Genomic DNA, 23,753 nt, shown 5'->3' on the forward strand with positions numbered 1-23,753 from the left:
CGGCTCCTCCCCGCGGCGGCCCCGCCCGCGCGCCAGAGGGCTGAAAGGGGCCGCGTGACGCCATAGGGGCGCGACTTCATCTTTGTCAGTGAACAAAATGGCGCCGTACTGCGTCCTGGCGGCTCGGCTGCGGGTAAGCGGGGCGGCGCCGGGCGGGGGTGGCGGCGGCGGGAGGGAGGTAGGCGGCCGCGGCGGGGCGAGGACCGTTACCCGCGCGGCGGGCGGGCGGGCGCGGTCTCCGGTCCGGGCGGTCCTCGCCCGTCGCCGCCTCCGCGTGTAGGTCAACCTGTCCCCGCGCGGCCCGGCGCCCCGTTTCCATGGTGATGGCGGGGAGGCCGCGGCGGCGGCGGTGGCAGCGCGGCCGCCTCCCAGGCCCTGGGTCCCGGGGCAGGGAGCCTCCCGCCGCCGGGCCCGGCCGGCCCTCAAGGTGAGCGCAAGGTGAACGGGACGGCGGAGGCGGCCTGGCCCCGGCCGGACCCCGCCTCTGCGGGCCGGGGCCGCTGTCAAGCCTCGGGCCCGGGCTCTAACGGCGAGGTAAAAAGCCTGTCCCGGGGCCGCGCTTTTTTCTTCTCTCGTCTTTTTCTTGCCCTTACCGGCGTGCGTAAGCACAAGGTGACTCCTCGTTGCGCCAGTGAGAGGAGTGAAGGCTGGCTGGGCTACTTTGCTTCAGAAATCCTACTCTTGGTATGAACAGAGGCTCCTGGGCAAAAAAAAATGCCAGGGTCTCTGTATAAATGAGGCTTAGGAAGACTGAAAAAGCAGCCTGGACAGGCACTTAACCTGCTTTTTCTTTTTTTTTCCTTTTTTTTTTTGTCTGTCGTGACCTCTAAAACATTATGTCTGCCTGCAGAATGAGCTCGCTGCAGAGATTTTCTTGTATTTAATGTGTACTCGATAATAAAGATTTTGTGATCCTTTAAAGCCTGGAAGGCAAATATCAGGGTGCAGTTTTGCACCCTGCTAACAGGGTTAGGGAAGCTTGTGCTCCGCTTAATAAAGCGTGTGAAGTCAGGCAATTTAACTTCTTCTTAACTTTGCCATTTGTGACCTTGGCCAACTTGTTCCCGTTTCTTACGGAGACGAAGTAAGAACTTGGCTTCTAGTATTCTGAAAGTACTTTGTGAAGCTTAATCCGTGTTTTCCATTACTTCCTTACTTTAGAGGTAGTTTTTTTAGTGAAGTATAGCTCCTTTAATTTAAGCAACTGTTACAGAACAACACTGTTTCAGTTAACTTGGTATATTCATTCTTAATTGTTAAGTAGTTTTTAATTTGTACTTTGAACAGAAATGACTACTCATAAAATGAAGGCAAATCTTTTTATTAGAATGATGAATTGGCTCTTGTTTTATGGTGTGTCATTGCATGAGAGCAAGCAGTTATTTGCTAAAATAATATTGTATAATGTAAACCAAAGGCTGTGCTAGCACAATCAATATGGTGAATTTAGTATTCTAGGAGGATGTCTTCTATTATCGGACTCAGGGTGCATGGGTTTTTTTCCGCTGTGAAGGGCTAAATCTGTGATGGTAATCAGACTGCTTCTAGGTGATGTCTTTAGGAGGCAATTTTATTTGTCCCTGTGTAGCAGCCTAAAGATTAATGAATATGAGACTCACCTTGCCAATCACTATGATAATGCCAGCATTGACCACGGCACATATTATTAACATCGGTTCTACTCATCTCCTGTCCTAGAACTGTTTTTGTATTGGAACTCCATAGGAAGCTTACTTCTGAGGGAAATAAATAAATTGGAATTAGCCTGGTTCAGGCTGGCTGTCCTATTTAAAGTACAATTCTTCTAATAGCCTCAAAGGGTCAAGATGTTTTTCATGCCTATCTGAGAGATGCTTTTAGTAGCATCCCATTTCTTGAGCCATGTTGGCTGAGGATTGACCAAAAGAGTAGTGCTGTAAAACTCTAAATCATCTGAAGTATCAGGGCCTTGAAGGCAAGGCCTTGTAGGTAAGGACTGAAATTATGTATGGGAAGCTTTGTGTATGCTCGCAAAAAAAGCAGTGTGGGCTAAAGCTAAACTGATCTTCAGAACCCTAATTTTGGTTACTCGTTGGAGGTGGGTCTAGAAAATTAGACCGCATTTACAATTTGATTATACCCCACTGTTTTTTTTTTAAGCTGAATCGTGGTGAACATTGGAAACTTGGCCAGTGTTCTTAGATCAGGGAGGATGAGAAGATGGTATTTTGTGTTTCAGCTAGGATTTCTAGGACTGATCTTCCAGATAGGAATGCATGTAGCACAGTTGCTACTCTTTTGAACGTGAGCTTTTGCTTACTGGACTTTTCTACCATATCTACTGCCAAAATGTAAGTTAGTTTCTGAATTCAGGCTCGCCTTGCATCTGGACCATTCACTGTGGTGAGCTAAATGCAAGACAGCGAGCTTTTCAAGATGAGCTTTTAAAATCTATGAAGGTAGGTGTTGGCTTCCTTACAGAGATTTCAAAAATAATGACCCATTTAATGGGCTGGCTTCTTTTGTGTCTTTTAAGGAAGGTTTTCACCTGCCAAAATACCGATAGACTTAGGAGCCTTGTAATGGTTACTGCCATTTCTTTTGCTGAGATCTGAATAAGGACACTCAGGTGCTGGGATAACAAATTCAGTGCCAGATGAGAGGAGACCACTTGGCAGCTGTTTGCTGGGTGGTCAGTCTGGAAATTAACAGTTCCTGGATAAAAGAGAAAATGTATAAATTCCTGGCTGCCTACTTCCCTTGGCTATTGTTCTCAAGCACTTCTTGCTACTCGGTAAAGAAACACCACAGAAGCCCCCCAGACCACCTGCTATTTCAGGGAAGAGAGAGAGGGAATGAAGCCGCAAGCTGATAGGCTTGTGGCTTTTCCTTAATCTTGTAGTTCTGCCACCCCATTTCTGAGGATGCAGTGGAAAAAGGACAGGCACAGAGAATCAACAAGCGTGATGGTGATATATTGTAGATTCTTTATGAGGAGAGATCAGATTTTTGAACTAGGCAGTGTATGCTGTTGCTCCTTGGTGGTGGTGGATCCTTAGGCTTGCTGGGCACCATCATGGGAACAGCCATATTGAATCAAATTAATCCCCAACAGAGTAGAGATGTGAGATAAGATTTAGATCCCAGTAAAATGAAGATACCACTCTTTTTAAAAGGTGACTTTTAAAAGTCTTGTGTAGACAGAAATGATTCTCTAGTCTTCTGAAACTGATAAGTCTAGGTGATTATTTTTCCCCAGTCTTACTGGCGATCACAGAAACAGAGCTTCCGTTTTACAGACTTCTCTTATCAATGGAGGCATGGAGATGTCCAGCCAGGATCCTTCAACTCAAACATGCTCCCTTCCCACTTCTGGTAGCCTTAAGTTGTGGTAAAGCAGGAGTCAACTACTTTGTATTGCTACTTCTGCAATTACCAATTTAATGTTTATATAGTATTTGATTAAACACTGCATTTCGTCGAGCCATTTCATGAAGTAAAAAGTTACATAGAGGTGGTCAAACTGAAAAGATTTTATCTGAAAGTTTCTTTGCATCTCTCTGTGGAGAGCCCTGCTTCAAATTTTTTTTAGAATCGACTTTGGTCCCAGGGAAGACTAGGATGCTATGAAGCCTCTGCCATTACTTTAATTTGCAAATCTGTTCTGTATGCTGAATTATGGTGAAATTTAGTGTTCAGTTTACTGGGTGACAATGAGGAACTCCATTGATCAGTTGAGTTACAGGGTTAATTGCAGCAGCTGGAGGGGAAAGAAGGAATTACTGTGCAAACCAAAATACCTGTCCTAGTATGGGGAAGAGATTTATTTTTCTTTGAACACTGGTGAAATCCCTCAGTGTTTTTTCCAGCCACTCCAGCATTTGGAGACTTTCACAAGATAATGGTATCTTGTAAGGTGAAGATATTTCCACAGCATTAATTGTGCTAGGTAAATGCTTAAGTGTTTTGGGGTTTTTTTTTGGTTAAAGAAAGGGCAGAACAAAACAAATGCAGAAGTTAGGTGGCTAGTAAAGAGCAGCTTATGTGTGTTAAACAATGAGAAGCTGGGTGGTGTTTGGTTTTTTTTGTTTTCTGGTGAAAGAAGGAAAAGTCTCAACTCTGACACCTGTGATACTTTCTGGAAGCTCTAAGCTGAAAGTGCAGCACAGTGAAATTTGATGACTGGGTTTCATTTGCACTCCTGGAGGAGAAGTGCCCTCTCTTGTACTGCCATGTTCACTTACTTCATATTTTCTTTAACGAAGGTGGTATGCCCCTGCTGTGGGTCCATATTGCTTCTACCACAAGCTGTGTATCTAATATCTTAGGATTGTTTGGTAAGAAAGCAAACTACACCCTTATTGTTAGTGTGCTGGCTATTATGATCTCACTTAGATTTCCTGAACTTTTTATTGTCTAAGATGTAAACAAGTGTTATCAAAAGGACAATAAAGCAAGAGATTTGGGTGAAAATTGGTGATGTCTCATTGATTGTGATTATTTCAGGCAATGTTTTCAATGCTGGTAACAAGAAAACTGGAAAAAATATTCACAGGGAAAAATGAAAAATGCTTGAACAGATCTAAAGAATTGACTAGAATTTTTGATAATGCAAAAACAGTGGCTGGTACTGTGTGTTCTGCACAAGGAGCATTTGCTGATTTGCAGTCATACATATGAAAGGGATAATTTAGTGTGATATTACTATGTTTATTAACCTGTACTTAAACCTTGTAAAGCTGAAGTAGAGGATGAATGGGGGGTGAAAAAAAGGGATGAAGATTAAAGTGTAATACTGGAGGAGGAGGAACTCTGAACTCTTGTCTTCAGTCTGTTTCCAGACTTCTAGTGCTGATGACTGAGACTTTCAAAGGATGTAAGAAATGCATGTGCCAAATCCTTGGAAGTTTTTATGGAGGCTGCCCTCTGACTCAGTTTTCAAAGCTGTGTGAGAGCATTTTAACCCTGGGCATTGACCTGTCTCTTCTAGGTCAGGTGCTGCAAAGGTGTCTTGCCATAGCCTGCCCTTCTCCCATGTTCAAGGGAACTGTTTCACTGTGGAGGCTGCCAAGCAAAATTTGGGCCTTTATTTTTTTTAATTGCATTTTTTTGCTGATGTGTTCAGCCAACAGTATAGTTCATCTGTCCTGCTGTTAAGTCACCTGTAGGGCAAGTGCAAGGCTTTTCTTACAGGAAAGGTGAGGATGCCTTTGTGAGAATGAAGGTAAATAGCACACGGATCTGCGCAGCCAGGTTGGTGAAGCTGATGTGTTTGTTCCACATCTTGCCTCTCCTGCTCTGCGTTACATCGTAGACCAGGCACATACATTGACGTCACTCTAGCTAGCATTGAAATGTGGCTCACCTTATGTGAAAAGATAATAAGCTTTGTAATGGTATGCAAGGACCCTATACAGGGAACTTAGTATGTGGTGGTGGAATAGGCAGGTATCTACTCAGTCCCATACCGTGTCACCTTGCAGTCCTTCGGTATAAACTCAATATCAGTGAGCAAATACAAACCTAGGGTTAGCTTGCTTTGGAAACTGTGTTGCTCTCCACCATGGCTGTAATATGTCAGGAGTATAGCAGACTGTTCTTTGCTTAAGAATTATTTCAGCATTGCCTGAAAGCAGATTTCTCACTGAAAGCGTAAGGCATCTGCTGCTATAAATAGAAATGTAAAATGATTTGGTCAGTGCTACTTGTTCTGGGTAAGTTGGTGTCTCACTGTTTAACATAATATGCAGTATTGTAAGATCAAATGTTCATTGTGTGCTTTTAAAAACATTCACAATTTCTCTATTCCTCAGCCTGTAAAATCCCAGGAGTAACAACTGACAAACAATTTATTTATCCATGTGTTATAGGAATTCACTCTGCAAGGTTCTAGTGCTAACACTCTCCTTTTTCCAGCATGCCTTGAACAGTGGGATAAGACGCTACCATGTTGCTCCTGTCCTGTGCCAACGGGCCAAGGTGGCCATGAGCCATTTTGAGCCTAATGAATACATAAATTATGAAAAGCTGGAGAAGAACATCAACATTGTCCGTAAGAGGTAAGAGTGGAGGAGAGAAGAGGGGAGGGGTCAATGTGCAGAACTTTGCTCTGCAGTGATGGGAGAGGAGGAAAAAAATGTCATGGGGCCTTGGCATAGGGACTGTTTACTAGGGAGAGCAGCTTTGAGCAGTGGCAGTCACAAATGCAGTGCAGCGTGAGTTGTAGTGTCTCCAGGTAGCGGTGGGGCACTGTGGGAAGGGGTGAAGATTATGATGAAGCACGGTGACAAGCAGAGAACTAGGCCAGTGCAGAGGAGGTTCTAGAAATGGCTCTGTCCTCTTTATTTAACGCCCTCTTTGAGGAGCCTTCATATTGGCCCTTGCTCCTTTCCGGGGAAGCAGTGTGTGGGTTGTGGTCATCGTAGGCTAATGCTCCTCTGCACTGTGTTTCAACAGCGAACATTCTCCTGTGTTCCACTGTGGGCATTAAGCATGGAAAGGAGGGCTAGGAGTTCGTAGCATATGTAAACATAGTGACCTTAATCTGCTGATAGAGGCTTGTGTGCCTGCTAAGTTGTCATTCCTGCTCCACTGACCTCGGCAGTGGTTTGTACGAAGTGTCCTTCAGTCTTTGTGTCCTTTGTTAAATGCAGTAGCTCTCATTTCAAGTCATTGTATCTACTTAGTTACTTCTCAGAAGATCTCACCTCTGGCATAAATAGGTTCCTCAGCCGATACAGCTGCAACATGAAAGGTCTGAGGTCATGAAACTCCACTTAGTTGTAGTTCCTTGCTGTGGGATCTGGTATTTGTGATTTGAGTCTGACCTCTGTCTCACCTCCACATTTGCTGTCCTGAGGTGTGACTCAAGAAATGAGCAAAGTCAATGTTTCTTTTACTGTATAGGAAGATTATAATAGAAAGTGTGAAGTGACGACAATCCATGTACTTTTGCCCTTGTTTTAGCTGACTGCCAGTTGGTATTTTAGTGCTGTAAGAAGAGCATGCAGGTTTCTGTGTGTTAATAGCTCTCAGCAGTCTGAGTAATACAGGGAAGCGTTGTGTTACATGCTTAAAAGGGCAAATGTTGAAGTACTCAAGATGCAGACACTAAAATTCTTCTCCCCAGGCTTGACCGTCCATTGACCTTGTCTGAGAAGATTGTATATGGACACCTGGATGACCCAGCAAAACAGGAGATTGAGCGAGGCAAGACCTATCTGCGCTTACGGCCAGACCGCGTGGCCATGCAGGATGCCACTGCTCAGATGGCAATGCTACAGTTCATCAGCAGCGGGCTGCCAAAAGTGGCTGTGCCTTCCACCATCCACTGTGATCACCTCATCGAAGCCCAGTTAGGTGGTGAAAAGGATCTTCGAAGAGCCAAGGTCACTGTTGCAGAGACTTAAATTCTGTCTGTTTTGAAAGCCTCTTTCTAGTTTAGGGAACAGATTTTTTTTTTTTTGCCCCTTCCCCCCAGAAGGACAGCCATGAATCAGATGTGGTAACAGCTTGCCGGTGGTGGTCAGCTCTGTAGATAGGTCAGATGCAACAAAGAAACAGAGTAAATGGATCTTTGGGAGTTTTTCAGCTGAGACTCATCCATTATATGGTTTAAATGACCATGAATGTAGAAAAAGCTAGTCTTAATCTGTTAATGATGGAAGCCCAGGTCATACGTGTGTTCTGTAGAATGAGAAGATATTTCAGCTAAGGGGAGAAGAAAAATCTATTTCAAAGGGAAAAAAGGGAAGACAGATTACTCTAGAGAGTTATGCTTTTTATGTCACAGTATGGCAGTGTGAAAAACTTCCTAAACATGTGTCTGCATTGCACTGGTGTATCCTTTGAGGGGGGAGCAAATAACCTCTTTTGTTTCCCAAACCATTTGCTGCTGAAGAACCCTAATTGAAGCATGTGCATCTTTCAGGGCTAGTGAGGGTAGGTATAAATGTATGTAGAAGCATGGAGGTTGTTGGTTTTTATTTGGGAATTTTGATGTGGTGTTTGTCCAACTGCTGATTCACTGCCTTTTTTAAATTTCCCGTTCACTGCTTTACTGCTTATTTCTCTATAGGGGCTTCTGTTAAATATAGACACATTCACCTCTGTCCTACATACCACAGTGCACCTGCCAAGGAAAAACATGCTCTTAGCATAGCAGGGACGTGGGGGAAATCTTGTTACTCCCAGTGGACCTAGGCTAAGTCCACTGTCAGAGCCAGGAGGAATTGTGCCTTGGATGATGATACCAACATTTACAAACAGTAAACAGTTTGTGGGGGCTCAGCTGCATTTTAAGATTTTAGTTCATGTCTATTCTCAGAAACCCCTGATGTTGAAGTAAGTGCTTCTGGCTTCTTCCTTCAGGCCACCGTAAAGCAACTTATACCAATCGGGAGTGAATTTGGGGAGTTCTTGCTCCACTTGTCTCAGTTCTAATTTGTGTAATTAAAAATTTGGGACGTACTAAGACAGTTTCTTTTCTTCCCTTCACCTCAAGTCTTCCCCTTCCCCCTGTTCCTGCGTTTGTTCTCTGTAGTGCAATTATATTCACTGCAGCCCTGAGCTGGGCCGAGTCCCTCCTTTGCCATCCGCTCTGAGCAGAGCAAGTAAAGGTCCTGCCTTCTTCTGACTGGGTTCTGCTTCTGCTGCTGCCAGTTGGCACACAATGAATGCTGGCAGGCCAGAGGGTAGTTTGGATCTGCTCCTGGCACATCAGCATGCTTTACGGGGGGACGGATGCACAAACAGAGTGAAGTGACCCGACTCCTGGTGGAAAATGAGGCTTAAAGAACTGCTGCTGCCTCATGGGAAACTTCAGCAAATGTGTGCTGAGACAATTCTTCCATTATCTCCAGTTTCCCCTTGTTCTTTATTCTGAAGCATAGCTGCGTGAGAACAGTCTTTAAGAAACTCCCTCCTCCTAGTACTTATCTTATCTACTCTGCCACTCCTCTGCCAAGAACTATCAGGACATAATAGTGTCATACTTCCTTGGCAACCTGGTTATTCTCACAAGCAATTTTCACGGTGTGACCTCCACCAATAGTGGTGATAGTGCAGCAAGAAAGGCAGCATTATGTGAATCTTAAACAGGGGACTTGGTAGAATGAGAAGTGACACCCACCAACTCCCCTGGCATCAGCAACTTCCATTTCTCAATCTGTAAAAATAAAGCTGAAAGGCTTATCTAAGGGGTTTGAAAAGCATCTGTAAAGAAAAAGGAACAGCTGGTAGAGAAGGAAGGAGGAGTTAGAAGAAGAGAGGGAAACAGGTTACAAAAAACCAAACTCTGAGAATGCAAGTAACGAGCAGAGTGTTTTTAAATGCCTTATTGGCAGGGTTTTCCTTCAATTGTGCTGTTTCCCTTGTGCTAGTTGGAATTGGAAACTAAAGAAGATGCTTTAGTAGAGCTACAAGTTAGATGAAATTAAATGGGCTGTTGTAACTGACTGGCAAACAGTCTTGATCCTTTTTCGTTTTAAAAGTGATGTGCACCTCCCTCAAACTGCTGCAAAACTGTGGAGCAACCTACAGACCTCCCATGGGAGGGAAAGGAATGTATTTGAATGCACTCTTGATGTGTGGAAGAACAAAATGTGTTACTAACACTGTGCGTTTCCCTGTGTGAATAGGACATAAACCAGGAGGTGTACAACTTTCTGGCAACGGCTGGTGCAAAGTATGGAGTGGGATTCTGGAAACCTGGGTCGGGAATCATTCACCAGGTAAAGTGTGTGTTTGCAGTCTTAGAACACGCAGTGGCTCTTTTACCTTATGGTGAAGAACAGCCTCAAGTGCAAACGCCTAGAGAATTTCACCAGCTTAGGGAAACAACTTGCTTTCCTTGAGGCAGGTGAGGTTTCTTGCTTGCTCCTTCTGTTATCTTGACAGCAGTGTTTTTTCTTAAAGGTTATTTTGGTCAAACTGTAACCTGATGAATGATTAGGTAGTGCCAACAGCATGTCATGTGAATCACAGAACCTTGAAATATCTTAACTCCTTGTGGGCTGGCTCCTCTTGGTGTGGCTGGGTCAGTAAGGTGATGCCGTGAAGCTGGCTACATAGGGCTAATGTGACTTGCTTTTGGTAGTAAGGAGAGCAGCTTTGGGACCATACTTTTTTGGGGGTTATTTTGTATGCGTTTGGTTCCATAAAAACCAGGAGAGTATATAAGGGCACCAAACACAGCAGCTTACTTTGAGTACTCAAGAATGCAACACAAAACAAGTTGGTATGTGAACTGAATAAAATGCAAAACAGTTTCCAGCAGTTTCCAAGTATGAGATTCTCTAGTTGTAGCACTTGTACCTTAAAAGAATGTGACCGTCCCAAGATGACTTACCACTTAGGCTTTTTGGTTTTTAAAGCCAACAACTCTGCTTTGTGGGTCCAGTAGACATTTTTCATTGTTCCTCTGAGTCAAAGGCAGTAAAAGTTGCAGTGCAGCACAAAGCAAAAAAAGCTTTGTGGAGCAGAGAAGAGAATGGATGACATCTTGTTAGCAGGGAACTTGTGACCAGGTGCAGTCAAGAGCTCTCCACTATGTTTTCTTAGCTACAAAATGAGTTACTAAGGTTAACTTTAACTTGATGTGACGCAACAGAAAAAGGAAATAGAACAGGTGATTTCCACAGGTTGTGGGAACACCTCAGGTCATTTGTGCTCTGAAACCACTTGTAACATCTGTCACGTGGCAACGTAGCTCTGTGCCATGCTTACCAGCTTTCTTGTGGGTGACTTTCTCTGGCTGGAGAAAACTGGTCATGTTGTGTAGCTTCAGAATCCAACTCTGGCAGAGCAAGTCCGTGAAAGTGACTTTTCTTGCACAAGTGTATCAATGTGAGCTACAAGCAAATAAAGCTGGAAGTACTAGAGGCAGAACCTTGGTCTTCTCAATAAAGGACCACCTTAGTTCTATGCAAGCTGTTCTGTAATGCACATGCTGTGAGTTCTGCACTTGCCAGAAAGGCTGTCCATAATGTTGGTATGGCCTATACACAGTAAGAAGGCTGGATTGATAGACCAAGGTCAGTTGTGTGAGGTTTAACAAGGCCAAGTGCCGGGTTCTGCACTTGCGTCACAACAACCCCATGCAACACTACAGGCTTGGAGAAGGGTGGCTGGAAAGCTGCCCAGCAGAAAGGTACCTGGGGGGGGGTACTGGTCGACAGCCAGCTGAACATGAGCCAGCAGCGTGCCCAGGTGGCCAAGAAGGCCAACGGCATCCTGGCTTGTATCAGGAATAGTGTGGCCAGCAGGAGTAGGGAGGTGATCGTGCCCCTGTACTCGGCACTGGTGAGGCCGCACCTCAAGTACTGTGTGCAGTTTTGGGCCCCTCACTACAAGAAAGACACTGAGTTGCTGAAGCGTGTCCAGAGAAGAGCAATGAAGCTGGTGAAGGGTCTGGAGCACAAATCCTATGAGGAGTGGCTGAGGGAAGTGGGGCTGCTTAGTCTGGAGAAGAGGAGGCTGAGGGGAGATGTTATCGGTCTCTACAGCTACCTGAAAGGAGGTTGTAGTGAGGTGGCTGTTGATCTCTTCTCCCAAGTAACTAGCAATAGGACGAGAAGAAATGGCCTCAGGTTGCATCAGGGGAGGTTGAGGCTGGATATTAGGAAAAGTTTCTTTACTGAAAGAGTGGTCAGGCACTGGGACAGGCTGTCTGGGGAAGTGGTGGAAGTCACCATCCCTGGAGGTGTTCAAAAACTGTGTAGACGTGGCACTTCGGGACATGGTTTAGCAGTCATGGTGCTGTTGGGTTGACAGTTGGACTTGATGATCTTTGAGGTCTTTTCTAACCTTAATGATTCTATGATTCTGTGATTAACTTGAATTCTCTAATGTTTTGCTACCATAGAAAACTCATCATTTTTAACTAAAGAAATGTTTTGTGGCTTTGCTAGTAGTTGAAGAGTCTTGTGTGGAATCAACAGCAGCAGTAAGGGAAGGGCAGCCTTTTGGTGACGGATTCTTCTATGTGATTAGGTTTTGGCTGGCAGCATGGATTGGAGGAGCCTGTTGGTATTGTACTGCTGTGAGAGCATAAAGTCTGCAAAAGGTCTTGCTAGCATTGGATAGGTGAACTGGCTTGCTCAACAGTTGATCGAGTGTTTGGAGACTGAGGAATAGACTATTGAGCCCTAACAAAGGCAGCACCTTAGCAAAAGCCTAAACAGGAAGGAAGGGGAGTTCTTCCAGTGAAAAAAATGAGATCTTTTTTGAAGTTTTCTTACTGTTCTGGGATGAGCAAGGATCCTTGGGCTAAGATGTGGTATCTCGTTCTGTCATTACATCCTCTGTAAGGAGTCTGAAACAAGCAAATTTACAATCCAGAACAAATTCAGTTACTTTCTTGCTACTGAAATCTGCAAATACAAACTAATCTAAATTCTTGTTCTTGTCTTCTTTCTTGATGTCTTCCCCCTCCTTTCCCAACAATCAAGCAAGCAAGCAACCAATCCATTTTTATTTTCAGATCATTCTGGAGAACTACTCCTACCCTGGGGTTATGCTGATCGGCACAGATTCGCACACCCCCAACGGAGGTGGCTTGGGAGGAGTCTGCATTGGTGTGGGTGGAGCTGATGCTGTAGATGTCATGGCAGGAATCCCTTGGGAGCTCAAATGCCCAAAGGTAGGAGCGAAAGGAATACTAACCTTCGAGGTGAAGGGTGAGATATAAGACATGTAAAAAACATTGATTTTCAGGCACTATGTACATAAGGCACTATGTACCATTACAGTCCTGTTTGTAGTCATACACTGGCTTAAACAGCTGGTGTGTGATTCATTGGCAGCTCTGAGTTTCCATTTCCAGACTTCTTATTCAGGGACTGAGAGCGATGGGTGAGTAGTGATGTCCCTTCAGTTTGCCCTGTCAGTGGTTTCAGCCTTTGTACACGTGTTCTGATACTTTAGGATTTTCTCCTTTTTGGTATTTTGACCACCTACATTCTTAGGAAAAATTCTGAGGAATTGTTTAGCTGCTGAAAAGAAATGGTGTCAGCATTTAATGTTTTTTTCCCCATTAATGTTGCTCAGGTTATTGGTGTAAAACTGACTGGCAAGCTTTCAGGCTGGAGTTCTCCTAAAGATGTGATCCTGAAAGTGGCTGGCATCCTCACTGTCAAGGGTGGAACAGGCGCCATCATCGAATACCACGGGCCTGGTGTGGATTCCATCTCTTGCACTGGTAAGACAACACAAATCTCTTATCTGAGTGGATTGGTGTTGGAGCTGGGTGTTGAACTGTCTGTGGAGGCTGGGAAGGGCAAGAAGTACTAAATGCTCTTGCTTAGCCTGGCCAGGCGATTAGTACACAGCAAACTGGGAGAGTGGCATAACAAGGTAGCTGCCCTCTTGGTGAAGAAGTGACCTCTCCATTAAATCTCCTTGTGACTTTGAGAACACTGAACGGTTAATTGTGAAGAATCCTGTAAGGTGATGTGTCAGGATAAGAGTAAGGGTGGAGGTATTCCAGCATGTGCTTAGAGGGGGGAGATGTCAGAGATAAAGGATGACATTTTCATTTCAGCCTAAAATAGGCTGTGGATAGAGGAACGGAGCAGGTTAAAGGGGGTACGGATGTGACAGCCGCTAAAGACAACTTTTTAGACAAGCAGGGCAGAAAGGAGACCAGAAAGCAGCAGTTTGTAACATGCAGTCTTACACTATCTAATTGTGGGTCTTGGGTGCTGAATTTGAATCAGCAAAAATTGCAGTTGTCTGTAATGATGGTAGTCGGAAGCAAATTACAAGAAGTGTCGCTTCCTGTGGCTCAAAATGCAGCCTTCAAGCTGGGCTTCTCTCCATCTGCATAGCTTGGGTACAACTTGGAGTGTTTGGTTTTACAAACTGAGAGAAATTTGGGATTTTTCTTCTGTGAAATCAGAGGAACTTGACCTGCGATACCCGCTTCTAGCTTGTTAAATGTAAAACGGCAGCTTCTACAGTTTCATTGCTGTGTCCTTGAAAGGCAGGATGGGCCCTGTGCTGTGAGCAAATGTTTAGGTGTTTTTTTTTGATTGTGTTCCATCACTGGAAGCTTTTTATTCAACCCATTAAATTTCTTACAGATTTCTGGCTCTTCCAGTAAAGATAAATGAGATGGTGGGGAGGGACAGGACACTCATTGCAGGTAGCAGAGACACTGCTCACTGCTGTAGATATATTTGGTGCTCAGTACAGATGGGGTTCCCTGTCACCCCTTCTGGTATCTGCAAGACTCAGTGTAATTTCCAGCTCCTTCCTTGCAGAGAAGTCTGGTGGCAGGCACTGCAAGAAATGTTAGGGGTTGAGCCAGCCATTATGTAGTCAGTGGGTGGAATTAGGTTTCTGTGGCTAATGCCCTGATCTCTCTTGGCTTTGCTGCCTTTTCTATGGCCTGACTTTTGGAGAATTGGATGGCCTTGGACTTTCTCATTGACCCCTGTGGTCTCTTCTCCCACTCCTTCTCTAGGAATGGCAACAATCTGCAACATGGGGGCTGAAATCGGAGCTACCACATCAATCTTCCCTTACAACGCACGGATGAAGAAATACTTGGGCAAGACTGGGCGAGGCGGTAAGAGGGTTTGGAGTTTGAAGCAGGCAGAGGTGTGGGTTCAGGTGAAGGTGTATTCTGGGAGCAGCATCCTCCTACAGTGGTGTCTGATGTGACTTCTGACCTTGCATGGTCCTCTAGGTCATCCGATACAAGTACGGGGAGTCTGTAGATGAAGTGTCTGGGGAAGTATATGGTGGATTCCCTGTGTTTAGCTGTTCCAAGCTCTTTATTTTCCCTCATACTTGCTCTGCTGTTCAGATCTCCCTTCTTTCTTATTCCAGACATAGCTGCGCTGGCAGATGAATTCCAGCAACACTTGGTACCGGATTCTGGTTGTCAGTATGACCAGGTGATAGAAATCAACCTCAGTGAGGTAAGGCTTCCTTCCTGCTTGCCGTTGTGGATGTTTTGATGTGACTGCTTTGTGTGAATGAGGACCAAGCCGTGAGTTCGATGTGACACCCCTGCCGCTGTGCTAGAGCATCTAAAAAACCACTCGGCTCTGCTTTGCTGACAGCTCCTGCTCCAGTGGTGGTGTATGAGAATCCTGTTTAAACAGCTTACTGACAGAGCTATGAAAGGAATTGATTTGCTGCTGTGTTCTGGGGTTTTTCTTGGCTACTGTAATTTCTGACTTTATCACTGTTTCTTAAAGCTGAAACCGCATATCAATGGACCTTTCACACCAGACCTGGCGCACCCTGTGTCAGATATTGGTGCTGTGGCAGAAAAGGAGGGCTGGCCTGTTGATATCAGAGTTGGTGGGTAGCATTTGCTCTTTCCTCTGCCGTCTTCCTTGTGGCATAAATGTTGCTGTCTTGGGATAAGCGGTTGGTCACATAGCTTGGGATCCAGTGCTTTAATTATTGCTCTATGTCCTTTGACTTTGCTGCATGTCCGTATGAATTTGCTGGGAAGAGTAGTGACCACCTGGGCCAGGTGTGTGGGATGAGAGGTGGGATAGTTGGAGGGATTTTGATCTCAAGAGGCAGACAAGTTTTCTTCCCTTCTTGGAAACTTTTGAATGGTTGGGTTGACAGGAATGTTATCTGTTGAAGAGCACCTTAGTTAGAAGTCTGTTGCACGGATTTGTCTGTTGCAAATATCTGTCAGGACCATGATTGTCAGTCCTCCCAGCAGCTGCCTGTTGAGCTCTCGGGACGCAGTAAATTTGGTACGTGCTGTCCTAAAGAGCAGGCTTGGGTATTTAGATACTCGTGAGATGGTAACCTGTCGGCTGGCTTCTCAAGTGTTACTCATAGGTGGAATGAAAAGAATGCAAATACATTGTAAAGGCCACATCCCAGGTGGGAAGTGTTTTATTTGATAGTGTTACAAATAGGAAGATGTAACTGAAAGATTGGTGGGGTTTTTTTGCTGGTTAGCACCAGAATGCTGTCAGGATGGTACAGTATGTCCTGGTGTGGTCTTCATACTGTAACAAAGGATGCTTTCTTTTTCACCATTTCCTCCATTTCCTGCCATCTTGATTTGAAGCCTTTTCTGTCTTTGTGGAACAATACCTCTCTTAATTCACTTAACCAAAGTGCAAGCAGGTGACACTTGGATCTTGTAAAACAGTGAGACTAGCGACCAGTTAGCATGTTCTGATTGTGCAGCCTCCAGAGCTGGACAAGGGATTGCTTGTGACCGTAGTGTATTGCTGGAAGGCTTGGCACTGTTGGTACCTGAAACTGTTTCAGATGCCTTGTCAGCAGAAAAGGTGGTCCCTTGTTTTCTCTGCTGAGAGATGGGTGAGGGAGAAGCGTCCTAGAATGGGAGCTGCAGTAACCACCTCTCTGTTTGTCAAACCCCACAGGCTTGATTGGCAGCTGCACCAACTCCAGCTATGAGGACATGGGACGCTCTGCAGCAGTGGCAAAACAGGCACTAGCACATGGATTGAAGTGCAAATCGAAGTTCACAATCACACCGGGCTCAGAGCAGATCCGTGCCACCATTGAACGAGATGGTTATGTGAGTATGGCTGCTTTTTACACTTCCAAACAATAAGCGTTAAACTCCCTTCCACACAGTAGTCTGGAGTCCAGAGGTAACTGATGGAAACATCTTAAACTTTGTCTTCGCTTATCACTAGAGGTGCAGTTACTGATGTTGTAACTAGCCTTGTGTTACTATGCCTGTGGGTCCTGCTGCCACCTTGACAGTGTTTGTTTTCACCTGATATCTTTACTACCCGGGCGTATGAGAACGGGATTGGAACTGGACAGATCTGAGACAGTTGTCAGCAGCTGGGGCCCTGAGGAGATAACAGTATGCATAGCAAGGGATGCTGCATCCTCCTGAGATTATGTGAATGGCCATGGTTGGCGAAGGGCTGGCACCCACCTGCAATCCAGTTTTCTCCTTTAAGAATAGGTTAGGATGTAAGCAAGCCCTTTGTTGGAAGGTGGTTCCCATTTTAGACTAAAATTATGGCAAAACTCATATTTGATTTAAAAGGAGTGTTTCTGTAGAGGAACCATCACCTACTTTCTCCTCTTTTCTGTGCAGAAAGTTATGTTGTAATTAGTTCTAATATTTAATAAATGTTAGATGCTGCCACAGCGTGCAGACCCAAGTCTTTACATATGGATATGTCCAGCCAATACTTTATGTCTCCTCCTACCTTTCCTTAACAGCTGCCCTCTTAATTGAATTGAATCATTTGCTGAACGGGCTGAGCAGGCACACACACACTGTCACCAATTCTCTCCTTACATGGACAGCAAGTGTGTAGGATATTAATCAGACCAGACACTGCCCTTCAGTCAAGTATCTGCGAGTAGCTGGATTGCTCAGTTTGAAGTAGGCAGAGAAGGGGAACATCATAGCAAGTCATCCTGTGCTCTTCCAGCTTTACTGGGATCAAACCCCAACTATTTTATAAAAAGTGACTCGAAACTTGCAAGTGAAACGAAGAGGGGAATTTTCTCAGGCTTGGTGCTTTCTGTTAGAAGACGGGTGTCCTCTTCCCCTGAAAGAGCAACCCCATAAACTTATTCCAGACTTTCTACTAGTAACAAAGTTGTTCTCTGTCCCCAGGCACAAATCCTGCGAGATGTTGGAGGGCTGGTTCTTGCCAACGCTTGTGGGCCATGCATTGGCCAGTGGGACAGGTAAAGCAAAAGACGGACTTCACTCAAGCTTTGTATCTTTTAGCTCCTACAGTGCTCTGTGAAGCCAAATTTGATTGCAGATATAACACACTGGGAATTAAAAATAAATGCCTAAAAACCCATTGGCCGAAGCTGTCTGATACGCACTGGAGGAGGAGAAATGAAAGACTGCAGATTTATATTGAGCCTTTAGATGAATGAAGCTGCAGAATGGCCACAAGTATGGTCACATTTTGAGGCTTCTGATAGTAGGCAAAAAAATGGGGAGGGGGATTTGTTATCTGTGAGAGGGTAGACTGGAGTTTGTCCTTTTAAAATCGGAAAAGTGAATTGGTCCAACTTTAGTTATTGGAGTGACAGGGAGGAAAATTCCCAATAGAAAGCATGGAAGACATATTCTCATGTGGCTTTGCCATTGCTAATGGTGGGATGCCCAAAGGCAATGTACTTCATTGATTATTGTTCAGACAGTTCAACAGTACACAACGTGGGCTGAAAACTACTCCAGGAGTCAGTGTCTGACTTGGTTTTGCCCTGTCCTTGGTTTTGAGTCTGTCCTTAAGGAAGGAAAACATGTCCAGGCACCAGTTCATGTTTCCAAAAGACAGTGATTGCTACCAAGACCAGGCTGGGGGATTTCAGCAGCGAGACGCAGAGAAGCAGTATTCCCTTTGGATTTGATGAGCATGTTTGTTTCTTTCACAGGAAGGACATCAAAAAAGGAGAGAAAAACACAATAGTTACGTCCTACAACCGGAATTTCACTGGTCGCAATGACGCCAATCCAGAGACTCACGCATTTGTGACCTCTCCGGAGGTAAGAGCCAGCCAGAGGGAGGCTGTGGAATAGTTCGGGGTGTCTGGGAGCCAGTTCGCCTGCCTGCAGAAGAGGCCTGGTGTAGCTTCATTTGTAGCTTGGCTGCTAGCTTTGGGCCTATTAGGCATAGGACTTTCAAATGAAGAGATGAGGGGGAAGAATATGCCTTTGAATTTGTCTCTTTTTTTTTTTTTTCAGATTGTGACAGCCCTGTCCATTGCTGGCACTCTAAAATTTAACCCAGAGACAGATTACCTGACAGGAACAGATGGGAAGAGGTTTAAACTAGAAGCACCTGATGCAGATGAGCTGCCCAAGCTGGTAACTGCTCTGTCTGGAGAGGGAGGGAGGGAAGGCCTGTCGCTAGCTGTGTTTTATATGTAGTGAGGGAACTTTCATGCACTGACCTCTTCCTTGGTGTTAAAGCTAGAACAGGTCCAGTTGCCTGTGTTGGTTTGTTCCCTTCATGTGCTGTTGGGGATGGCTCAGACTGATGATTTTCCTTTCTGCTTTGGAAGGAGTTTGACCCAGGCCAGGACACTTATCAGTACCCTCCCAAGGATGGCAGTGGGCAGCATGTGGATGTTAGCCCCACCAGCCAGCGCCTCCAGCTTCTGGAGCCCTTCGATAAGTGGGACGGCAAGGATCTAGAAGACATGCTGATCCTCATTAAGGTCAGTGGGGGAACACTGGCTGTGACAGGACTGCTTCAACAGGGGTTTGCACATCAATTGCTGGAAGCTTTGGATGTGCCTTTGAGCTGCTTGTGATTCCCTGCCCTACAACCACATTGGTATGGAAAGGGAAGCAAGAATCTCCCTTCCTTCCAAGTGTTTCCTTCTGATACTTCTGTCTATTGTAACTAAGAGATTTTTCTCCTTTGGGCTAGTGGTTAGCTAATACCATGAAAAATTAAATTTGTATAACTGTATAATGTGATCTTAATATGACCCATACCTTGCAGTCTGCAGAATTTCTCCCATTTACAGCCTGGAGTGGAAAGGTAGCCCATAGTCAGGAACTGGTCTCTAATACCTGACTGTTGTAAGATGCATTTTGTCTGAAATGAGGTCATTAGGAACTTCTTATCCAGTAGTATGTGTGTTCTCTTCCCATTTTATACAAAGAGAAATTACTTCACAATAGTTAAACTTTGCATTTCAGTCTGCTAGTGAAGACATGGATTTCTCCTCAATGCCTGCGGTGAGTTAGGATGAAAATTTCAGTTAGTACAGTGATGGGTTCTGAAATGCAGTCCCTTGGGAACTGACCTTCAGGAGCGTTGCTGATTCTCAGTGGCAGCAGAGCTGCAGCTACTCCCCAAGGGCCATACTGAGCTGTGCTTGAGTTTTTGACCCAGGCAACTCCTGTGCAAGCACTTTGGGACTTACCAGTTGGAAGGCTGCTATCTCTGGTTGGGAATTCCGATCTTACAAGCTGAGAAGGCTTACGCGCAGGTTGGAAACTCAGAGGAAACACTTGGCATCTTGCTGAACTCTCCCAGCAGGGACACTGAGCTGTAGCAGGAAGGGCTTAATTGCTTTTTGTACCCGAAGAACCTGCTGTTGAGGGAAGTGAGGACATGGCAGGTGGTGTCGTGGCTGAGCTTATTTTTGTAATTTACCCTTTAGAACAGGGATGTTCTTCCTACCCAAAACATGTAGAATGACCACTGTGTTCTGCCCTAAGACTGCCTTGATTCTGTAAGAGATGCAGTTGTCTTGGGTTTGCGTCTTTAAAAAGAGATGTGAGGATCCTTCACAATAAAAACTGTTGAGGAAGAGCCAAGTTACTGATCCACCCTAAGACACTCTTCTCTACTACCTTTTAGGTAAAAGGGAAATGCACCACTGACCATATTTCTGCAGCTGGACCGTGGCTCAAATTCCGTGGCCATCTGGACAACATCTCCAACAACCTGCTCATCGGTGCTATCAACACTGAAAATGGCAAAGCCAACTCTGTGAGGAATGCATTAACCCAGGAGTTTGGGCCAGTCCCAGACACAGCCCGTTACTACAAGGTGAGACTTTCCCCTGACACATCTATTTTAAGAGGATGTTTACACTTTGACCAGTCTGTGCCAAGACTGAAGATTTCATCCTCCTGCTCTGAAGTAAGAGCAGCTTTGAATTCACTCAGCATTGAGGCTTTCTCTTGGGGCTTACTCTGACTGCAGCTCCTGTAGGAGATTCTGTCCCTGCCCGCTATGGGGAAGAGGGAGGAGGATCTTGTGACCCAAAGGGGACCAGAAATCACAGACAAAAGGGGAACTCCTTTAGGCACTGCACACTGTACGAGGCACAGTTGTCATCAGACTACAACTAAATCTTGCCTCCTGTAGCATTTAATCTGACTAGTGTAATGTTTAAATAAATTCTAATCTTGTTCCCTTCATTCTTTAACTTAGAACCTCAAGAACTGTCCTTTTGCCCTCTGGACAGCTTGGCAGTGGTCTCAGATTGGTTCTTCCAGTTGACAGAAGTTAAAATTTTCCATGTTGCTTTCACAAGTAGAGCAGGGATCACAGCTGGTGTGAACGGTGCTCCGGCGCAGGATCACGGAAGGAAAGGTGGCAGCAACGATTTGCTCTGGGTCCCAGGGGCAATCCTCCCCAGCCCTCATTAGCGAGGGATGGCAGTGCCTAACTGCTGTGAAGCACTTGATTCCTTTATTTCTGTCCTTCCTAAGAGCCACAGGGACCCTTCTGGGAGGTGTCAGGGCACAGCAATGTCAGTAGCGTAGCACTGAAATTAGATGTGTGGGTGGATATTTATTGTTAATTCCTCACTCAAGTGACTGCAGAAATGTAAATCTGTTCCTCTTGTCACAGAAAATGGGTGTCAAATGGGCAGTTATTGGGGATGAAAACTACGGTGAGGGATCAAGCCGGGAACACGCAGCCCTGGAGCCACGTCACTTGGGGGGCAGGGTCATCATCACCAAGAGCTTTGCCAGGATCCACGGTGAGTCCTCTTCCCCTGTGATGTGTGTAAACAGGATGTATTTGGTTTGGGTGGAAGCTGTGTTTACCTTTTGCCCCAGGGCTCAACGCCTTCAGGCAGGAACCCCATCTGCTGACAGATCACAAAGGTCCCTCTTGTCAGGAATCCTGTTACATACCTAGAGACCATACAAACAGTGGATACCCTGATTTTGCTACAAAGGAAGTAACTGTTCACAGAATACTTCCGAGAAGCACTGGGCAGCCAGAAAGTAATCCTGATCCCCTGCGGTGTGTTGTTACAAGCGTGCTTGTTGGCTTGTTCTCCGCAGAAACCAATCTGAAGAAGCAAGGTCTGCTGCCTCTCACTTTCGCTGATCCAGCAGACTACAACAAGATTCATCCTGTGGACAAGCTAAGCATCGTGGGGCTGGCAGACTTCACCCCTGGAAAGGTAACGGCATCTCGTCGTGGCACTCGGGGTACGGGGATGTGCCGCGATGTCGAGCTGTGTGCTCAGGGCCTGAAGCAGGATGAGATGCTTTGCACCCATGGCTGGGGGACTAGAGAGCAAGTCAGAATCCGATCGCGTTATTCCGAACGGTTACGGGAAACCCTCGTACGATGGTCTGAGTCCCTGGACTCGTTGCCTTAAGCACGAGTGTTCCCTAGAAGGACCCGCGACCACAATTCCATGTTAAGACCCCACCCTGAGCTACTATTTTCCATTTCCCACCCTTTAAAAAGCATGTAGGAATTTTCCTGTGAGAAGCTTCAGTTAACTTGCTCCCTTGGAAGAGAAGGGGAGGAAAATAAAAACTGTCGTCCTTCTTCTAGCCTCTGAAGTGCATCATCAAGCATCCCAACGGAAGCCAAGAAACCATCATGCTGAACCACACCTTCAACGAATCGCAGATAGAGTGGTTTCAGGCTGGCAGTGCCCTGAACAGAATGAAGGAGCTGCAGCAGAAGTCAAGCTAAGTGCGCAAAATGCCCCCCGTGCACTGGACTTGATTCAGCTTTGGCATTTTCATGAAAGTGCAATTCCATGCCTACCGTTGGAATAAATGTCTGATCAAATGTAACCATAGCTTCCTTTTTGTTATGGTACTTCCTCTTCACTGACACTATGAAAAGGGAGTGCAGCTAGGCTTACTTTTGTCTTTTAAATTCCCCAGCTCCCTTTTTCTATTTTTGCTCAACTTTGGTTGTCCCACAGTTATTTATATTTGGAAATAACCGGCTAAGGGGGGGTTTGTCTGCTCAGTTGGTTGTTTTCTGCCCATTCACTTTACTGATGGCTAAAGAAGTAAAATGAAAATAAAGAATGTGACCATCTCTCTTCTGCCTTGTGTTACTGTATTCACAATCCTGCTCTTCAGCCCCTGCTTCCCCTTGTCACTGTTGCTGGGAAATAACTTTTTGGAGATCAGATGGTACCTGCCCAGTTCTTTTCTGGTAAATCACTGCTGTGCACAAAAACACATGGTAAAAAGAGGGCCCCCACAGCTGCCTTGTGCTGCTTATCCCTTGGTGTTCACTGCTGCAGGCTACACTCATGACTGTCACCACTACACTCCTGTCCAGGGTGACAGTGCCACTGCTGCAGCGATGACAAACTTGCAAGGACCAAGGGATGGATAGGTTTTCCCAGCATCACACCGTAAAACTGGTTTCTTTAAGCACAGCTTGCCTTCTCCACAACAGGAAACCAATGTTGAGGAGCATCTCATTAAAACAGCACCCAAAGCAAGGCAATCTCCACCCTGCTACGCTCCTGGGAGCTCTGACCCTGTGAAATGGGAGAGGAGACAACAGCTCCCTGGAGGTACCAGGGCTGTTTTCTCTCCCCGCCCCCCCCCCCCCCCCCCCAGGCACTACCCCAAAACAGCCTCTGTGGAAGCCTTTCTGCCTGTTAAGGCTCTAACTCACCCAAATTTCCACCTATACCAACAGCTGGGGGGGTTCTGCAAACAGTTTGTTTCCACCACCTTGAGATGACTGCGTGTCTGAGCACTACTGCTCTACAGGGAGCATTCAGTAAGCTTACTGTCTGAGCAGATGGACCTCAGTTACTATGTGAACCTAAAGAATTCTAGGCTCGTTTTAATTAGGGCGATGCACCAGGAATAACAGTTCAGAATTAAGGGGTTCTAACGATGCTGCAGGGAGGGTGCTGGTGACTCAGGCTTTGTTTTCACAGTTGGAGGTTAAGCAGACCCGCTGTCCCAGGGAATTACAGCCCCTTCCTGCCAAGTGTGGCTGGCTTTGTAATTATGTGCAGCATCACGCTCTTGGCACCGGGCCCTGCATAGATTTTGCTCGCTGTTTTGTTCCCCCCTT

At 45.6% G+C, this 23,753-nt stretch overlaps 1 protein-coding gene across 1 annotated transcript; it reads left to right on the forward strand.

Annotated features, from left to right (window-relative positions):
* The first annotated feature begins 23 nt into the window (after nt 1-23).
* ACO2 (aconitase 2) lies at nt 24-22,748 on the forward strand. The gene is made up of 18 exons (XM_075428858.1): nt 24-133; nt 5,896-6,038; nt 7,109-7,367; nt 9,618-9,710; nt 12,461-12,619; nt 13,027-13,177; nt 14,444-14,548; nt 14,812-14,903; nt 15,186-15,291; nt 16,350-16,507; nt 17,576-17,649; nt 18,355-18,466; nt 18,665-18,787; nt 18,985-19,140; nt 20,298-20,489; nt 21,300-21,432; nt 21,743-21,864; nt 22,248-22,748. Exons 1-18 carry the CDS (start codon nt 98-100, stop codon nt 22,389-22,391), a joined length of 2,358 nt encoding a protein of 785 aa, XP_075284973.1. The 5' UTR covers nt 24-97; the 3' UTR covers nt 22,392-22,748.
* The last annotated feature ends 1,005 nt before the right edge of the window (nt 22,749-23,753 follow it).

This window comes from Opisthocomus hoazin, chromosome 8 (genome assembly GCF_030867145.1).
Source record: "Opisthocomus hoazin isolate bOpiHoa1 chromosome 8, bOpiHoa1.hap1, whole genome shotgun sequence".
Classification (NCBI taxonomy): domain Eukaryota; kingdom Metazoa; phylum Chordata; class Aves; order Opisthocomiformes; family Opisthocomidae; genus Opisthocomus; species Opisthocomus hoazin.